At 39.5% G+C, this 6,000-nt stretch overlaps 1 protein-coding gene across 2 annotated transcripts in view; it reads right to left on the bottom strand.

Moving 5' to 3' along the window:
• Positions 1-549: 549 nt before the first annotated feature.
• The window catches only part of itsn2b (intersectin 2b), a 53,563-nt gene continuing 48,112 nt past the window's right edge, over positions 550-6,000 (bottom strand). For both annotated transcript variants that reach the window (XM_036136529.1, XM_036136530.1), the window contains exons 37-40: positions 5,900-5,982; positions 5,741-5,824; positions 5,481-5,654; positions 550-2,880 (exon numbers count right to left, since the gene is read on the bottom strand). In XM_036136529.1, the coding sequence (XP_035992422.1) occupies positions 2,738-2,880; positions 5,481-5,654; positions 5,741-5,824; positions 5,900-5,982 (484 nt within the window). In that variant the 3' untranslated portion in view covers positions 550-2,737. The remainder of the gene's footprint in view (positions 2,881-5,480; positions 5,655-5,740; positions 5,825-5,899; positions 5,983-6,000) is intronic.

The following is a 6,000-nucleotide window of genomic DNA, read 5'->3' as shown; positions in this document are numbered from 1 at the left end:
GTAACCATCATGGTCAAAATCTTCAGCTTTGGACCCTCATACCGCAGGACCGCATTGTTTAAAGTTATAATAATCATTGAGCAATGAAAACTCCCATTGTGAAAATATAACAAGAAGAAAACCCATTTTGCTCATCCTAACTGATCTAGAACAGGGAAAATGTGGTCTGTAGGAAAAGGAAGGATATTTACATTTTTTAAATGTATGTAAATATCTGGTTTCAACTGTTTATATTAAAACCTTAGAAATAATAGTGGTTATACTGGCTTTTTTTTACTGCAGGGAAGCATGCTTATCCTGTTATATGGGTGAATAAACGTATCCCGTGTAATTTCAATGCGAATTATTTCAAACAGACTTACTTCCACATATTTGAAGACACTTCATGCCTAAAAGAAATGGCAGGAGAATTTTCTCAGCTGTGACATGAAATTGGGACACGGCGGTGGCGTGGTAATGTAATGCTTGGAGTGATTTGTTTTGAAAGGTCGCAGCTGCAGCAGGAGTTGTGCGTCTAGTGCTGCACAATCATTTTCTATAACCAGTTGGTAAAACACAGTTTGATCAGCTTTAATGTTTTTATTCTGCCTTCTGAAAACCTGATTCAGAGTCATGTAAAGGCCAAAAATATTAAGAGGCACAGTGGCAGTCATTGCAAATTTCTACAGAAAAAAAACTAAAACTCAGGACAAGTTTACCACCAATATACAGATAAGACATAATAAAGTCAACTAACACATTTTCTATGAGTTCAAAAAAACATTTGTTAATGCGACACTTTAAAAAAAAAAAACCCGACTGAACAAAACAAAACCGATAGTATACATGCAGCAGGTCTGACTTGGTCTTCTAGCAGTAAGGTTAAAACAGTATCAACATGCTTTATTAACTCATGTCACACCTGTGAACCACAAACTTGGCTTAACGCAGCCCATGATGCAGGAAAGGTCTCCAAACCTTTAGATAGTCACACGCATAAATAAAGAAATAAATACTAGGCCAGTTTGTATCCAGAACAGGAAAACTATAGACGAGAGAATAAAAAGCAGGGAATATACGGAAGCCCTGAAGGGCACACTTAGTTTTCACAAAGCCATGTTTTATCGTTTATTTTGTCTTCTAACTTTATGACTTATCAGCAGGAGGGGAAAAACACATTTATGGGACGAAATCAAAAGTTTTTTTTATGTGAATGAGCCAACAACAAAAAAAGTAGTTTTGGACAGTAGTTAAAACAAAGAAAAAGAAATATCTGAGTCTGAACAAATGTTTTTGTTTTTTTTTCTTTTGAGATTGACTTAAATCTACAATAGATTATAAAATTTATGTTTATGCCTTTTAAGTGCTGATTTAAAATATCCTTTTTTGCTTCTAAAATGCTAACTATAACACTAACTATAACCATTCTTCTCAATAAAAATAATTTATAGATTTAGTATCACTAAATATATAAACAATCCCTTTTATCCTCAGTAATAATAGTAACACACTGAAGTTATTTTTATTATTATGATGTAAAAAGAGTCACTGGTTGATGAGGAGGAGAAGACATACATTTGGTCAGACTTGGTAAAAAGAGCTCAAAGAAAATGTGAAATGACCTTTCAGGGCTTCCGTAGAGTAACTACAAAGTTTTTCTATCCTAAAACCTCACCAAGATTTTATACCGAATTTGACTTCTGACGCGACAGACGTGGACCCCATCATAAGAGTGGAGGGATCCGTTTATAATGACTTATCTGAGCCACCTGAAAAGGTAAACCCTGTTTAAACAGGAAGAGGGATGCAGGTCTGCAGCTGATAAGTTCACTGAAAGTTATTTTGGCCTTGACTGATTTTGCCAACAGGAGGAAACAGCTAAGAACATAATCAAGTCTGACCTTTTCTGAAAAACTTAAAAAGGTCTTAAAGTTACATTTTTCTTGATTTTTCCTTCGAAAGCTACATTTTCAATAGATTTAAGTACACTCTTCCCAGCTTACTAACAGTTTGGGCATCTTTAAACTTCGGAAATGTAGCATACACACCAGAAGAAAAAAATAAAATAGTATTCAGTGTAGTAACTTGACCTCAGAGCAACACTCTGCCTTCATTAGTAAACCGCCCAAAGAAGAGAGCGACAAAATAACATTTCTCCTCCTGCTGTCCATGCTGCCGTCCATCATCTGTCGTCTATTGTTGCTGAAGCCTTTGAGGAAAATCAAGTCAGTCAGCGTTTCCTCAGGAAAAAAGATTAAAACTTTAACATACACCTGTGCTGACAGCTGGAATAAAACCACAGCTACTTTGATCAACAACTAGGTGGCTGGTCCTGGCTGAGAAGATTTGGCAAAAAGGGAATAAAACCCGGCTACTGGAACGAAACAGTGAGATATTACAGAAGAGCGTGTGTAATTTTACTGCTTTTACAGCTAAAAAAAAACTAAAAGGTGTCTTCGGTTTGAACCCTTTACAGTGTAAATACAAATGGAAACCATAGCTCATGTTTTCCTTTCTAAAAGGAGGAAAACCAGAAAGAAAAACTCCTATTGCTGGATACAGAAGATGCCCCCCCCCCAGCTTCAAATCCCAACCAGAGGATGGGGGCAACATCTTAGGAGGTATTAGTTCAGGTTAGTATTGCATTTTAAGGCATTGTACATGAAACACAGTTCACAGTTCCGTTTCTTGTCTTCTTTGGTAAATTGCTCCCATTCGGGGGGTTACTGCGAAGGCCACAGGTCCTTGTGTCGTCCTCCTATTTGAAGAGCTGCAAGTCGAGCCGCACCCACACCTCCCCCGTTGCAACTTCATGCAACAGGAGACGCCGGGTCACCGGTCCCTTGTTCTCCAGCTCCTTCTTTATGGTTGCCACAGGAACCTCCGTCCTGCCAAGGAACGCTGAGGAGAAATAATGGTTTGATGTTAGAGGCAGCTGGGAGGGGCAAAAGTAATAACATTAAATGTTACATAAACCCTTTTTTACAACATCTCACGGAAACTTTTACCTATTTATTAAGAATTTACTTGATAAACCCACATGACTGAAGTCAAAGGATAGTGATGCATCTGAAGCACAAAAATGTGCGTTTGCATGCAGTTTCCCCACATTCCCTACCTGATCCCATTAAAGGACTGAAATGTTTCTACATTCTTCTTTGGCTCAAGCTCGGTTAAATTAAATGGAGACCAACTGACTAATCTTCAAGTCTTGCCACAGACATTCATTTGAATTTAGGTTTGCATTTGACAGAGCCATTATAACACATGACTACGCTTTGATCCAAACCACTGAATTGTAGCTCCCCATCAATCCATCGATTGACTTCCACTTATCCAAACTTGAGTGGTGGGGGAACAGCTCCAGGAGAGAAACCCAGACATTCCTCTCTCCAGCAATATGCACCAAACAGAAGTTTTAATCTTTGGACTTGAGTCTTTAAAAAATAAACTTCTTAATCTCTTAATCTGAATGGCGTTAAATTGGCCTCTGGTAATAAAGTAAAAAAATTGGTGTTATTTTTGACCAGAACATGTAATTTAAATCCCATATTAAACAGGTTTCCGGGGTTTCCTTTTTCCACCTCAGGAATATCGCCGAAATTAGAAATATTTTGCCCAGGAATGATGCAGAAAAACTAATTCATGCATTTGTTACTTCAAGGCTGGACTATTGTAATTCTTTACTATCAGGAAGTTCAAAGTCTTCAGCTAATCCAAAATGTTGCAGCAAGAGTTCTGATGAAAATCAACCAGAGGGATCATGTTTCTCCAATTTTAGCTTCCCTTCATTGGCTTCCTATTAAATCAAGAATAGAATTTAAAATTATTCTTCTAACGTATAAAGCCCTTAATAATCAAGCTCCATCATATATCAGAGCTCTGATTACCCCGTATGTTCCTAACAGAGCACTTCACTCTCAGACTGCAGGTCTGCTGGTGGTTCCTAGAGTCTCTAAAAGTAGAATGGGAGGCAGATCCTTTAGCTATCAGGCTCCTCTCCTGTGGAACCAACTCCCAGTTTTGGTCCGTGAGGCAGACACCCCGTCTACTTTTAAGACTAATGTTAAAACTTTCCATTTTGACAAAGCTTATAGTTAGAGTGGCTTATGTTACTCTGAGCTACCTCTATAGTTATGCTGCTATAGGCTTAGGCTACTGGAGGAAATCAGGGTCTATTTCTCTCACTCTGCTGAGTTCTCCTACTGTTCTCCACTTTGCATTATTTGTGATTTCAACTTTTAACTTTTTGTTCTCTGTCATTTTTTCTTCATAGTAGGTACACCTGGTCCGTTGCTCTGTTAGCTGTGACATCGTTCAGGGGAGACACTGAATTTTGTTTTGAGAGGTCAGAATAAAGGTGTCTTAATGCAAATGCACACCACCATCTCTCTGAGGTGTAGCGCAGTAAATCAGCATCTTTGATGCGGGGGTCCTGGGTTTGAACCCCGCTTGTGTCAGGAAGGGTATATGGCATCGAAGCTCTGCCAAGTCTCACTGTACAAAAATGCACACCATTTATGAACAAATATAGAACTACAACTTTTTGTCGCCTGCCCTAGACATGGTAGTCCACTGTAGTGCTGATTCAAAGTGGCTGAAGGAACACAAAATAAGAAGTGGATGGCTTTTTGTCAAATTCACAGGCAGGAGGGGGAAAATGCATGTTAGAATGGGCCAGAAATGGCGCTGAAACTACAGGGGGGAAATAACAATCAGAATTAGAACGGGTGAAATATTATTTGACCAAGAGGTGAAAGGATAGCCTCGTGAGACCATCCTGATCTCGCGAGCTTTCAAGGTTTCACTCGCAGATCAGTCTGGCTACTTTCCATTAAAGAAAATTTGGAGCCGTTCACCAAACGAACGTCCAATCAGCGTTGGCTTTGAGGCGGGTTGAGGTGTGACGCAACGAGAAGCGTGACAGTCCAGTCTAAAGAACATGGCGGCTTCAGCTGATGAAACTAGCGTTAGCGTGGCTATCGAGCTAGTTTTATCGGAATTACAGAGTATTTATTTGCTGAGCTAACGAGCCTTTACCTGCAGCAGCAAGAGTAGCTTGGCTTGTGGTTGTGTTTTCGTCGTCGCTCTGTTACGATTTTTTATTTTATTTTTATTTTTTTTTATATAAATAAGCTTTATTAGAAAATGCTTTATAATACAGAAAGAAGTACAATTTCCTATGAACAATTGCCAGGGGTTTGATAAAAAAAAAAAAAAAAGAATAAATAAAAACTAACTGAATAAAGTAAAAATAGCAGGTCGCTCTGTTACGAGCGACGACAAAGCATGTTGACGAGTACGTCATATGCTTCATTGATCTGATTGGTTTATTTGGCCCGTCTATCACCAACATAGGCCAATCAGCTAACCAGTATTTTCACCCCTTCCCAAAATTACCTCAACGGAAGTTTTCCAGATGGATATGCGGAGCAAATCTATCTGGCGGAGTCAGGTTAGTAAAAGGAAGACTAGAAAGCCGCATTTAGATTGCCGCTTACCATCTGGTGAAAACTGGTCTCTTTCTAAGATGGTGATGCAGAGGACATCTTGGTAGATATCTTTGATGTGAAACTGACAGTTGAAGCCCCATTTGGGGTTCAGGGTGTCGTTGAGCGTCCTGGATGTGAAAGTCTGAGACCCCATGGTCACCTCGCAGTAAGGGTTACTTTTACCTGAAGGAGAGAAATAAGGACCCATGATGCAGAAGGAGGCGGAGACAAGAAAGAAAACAATTTCACATTAATGTGATTAGACTCACCGGTGGGTTTTGCTCCCTTGAGTTCGGTGGCTTCCAAGACGGTGACGAGTAGTCTGCCGATTCCAGTGCCCTTCATAGAACGAGCTGCAAACACACATTTAAGATTTAAGGGAGATCAAGACACTCCAGAGAAAAATATGGCCGGTTTGAGAGACCAACCTTGATAAACCTTATCCCTTTTCTTCTTTTCAGTCTCGATAAACTCCTCAGAAGCCACCTTAATCTTCTGAACCCAGGCCGTCCTGACAACACGAGGACAC

The sequence above is a fragment of the Fundulus heteroclitus genome, chromosome 4 (assembly GCF_011125445.2).
Source record: "Fundulus heteroclitus isolate FHET01 chromosome 4, MU-UCD_Fhet_4.1, whole genome shotgun sequence".
NCBI lineage: Eukaryota > Metazoa > Chordata > Actinopteri > Cyprinodontiformes > Fundulidae > Fundulus > Fundulus heteroclitus.
The sequence above is the reverse complement of the archived record's forward strand: the minus strand, read 5'-3'. Positions and strand labels throughout refer to the sequence as shown.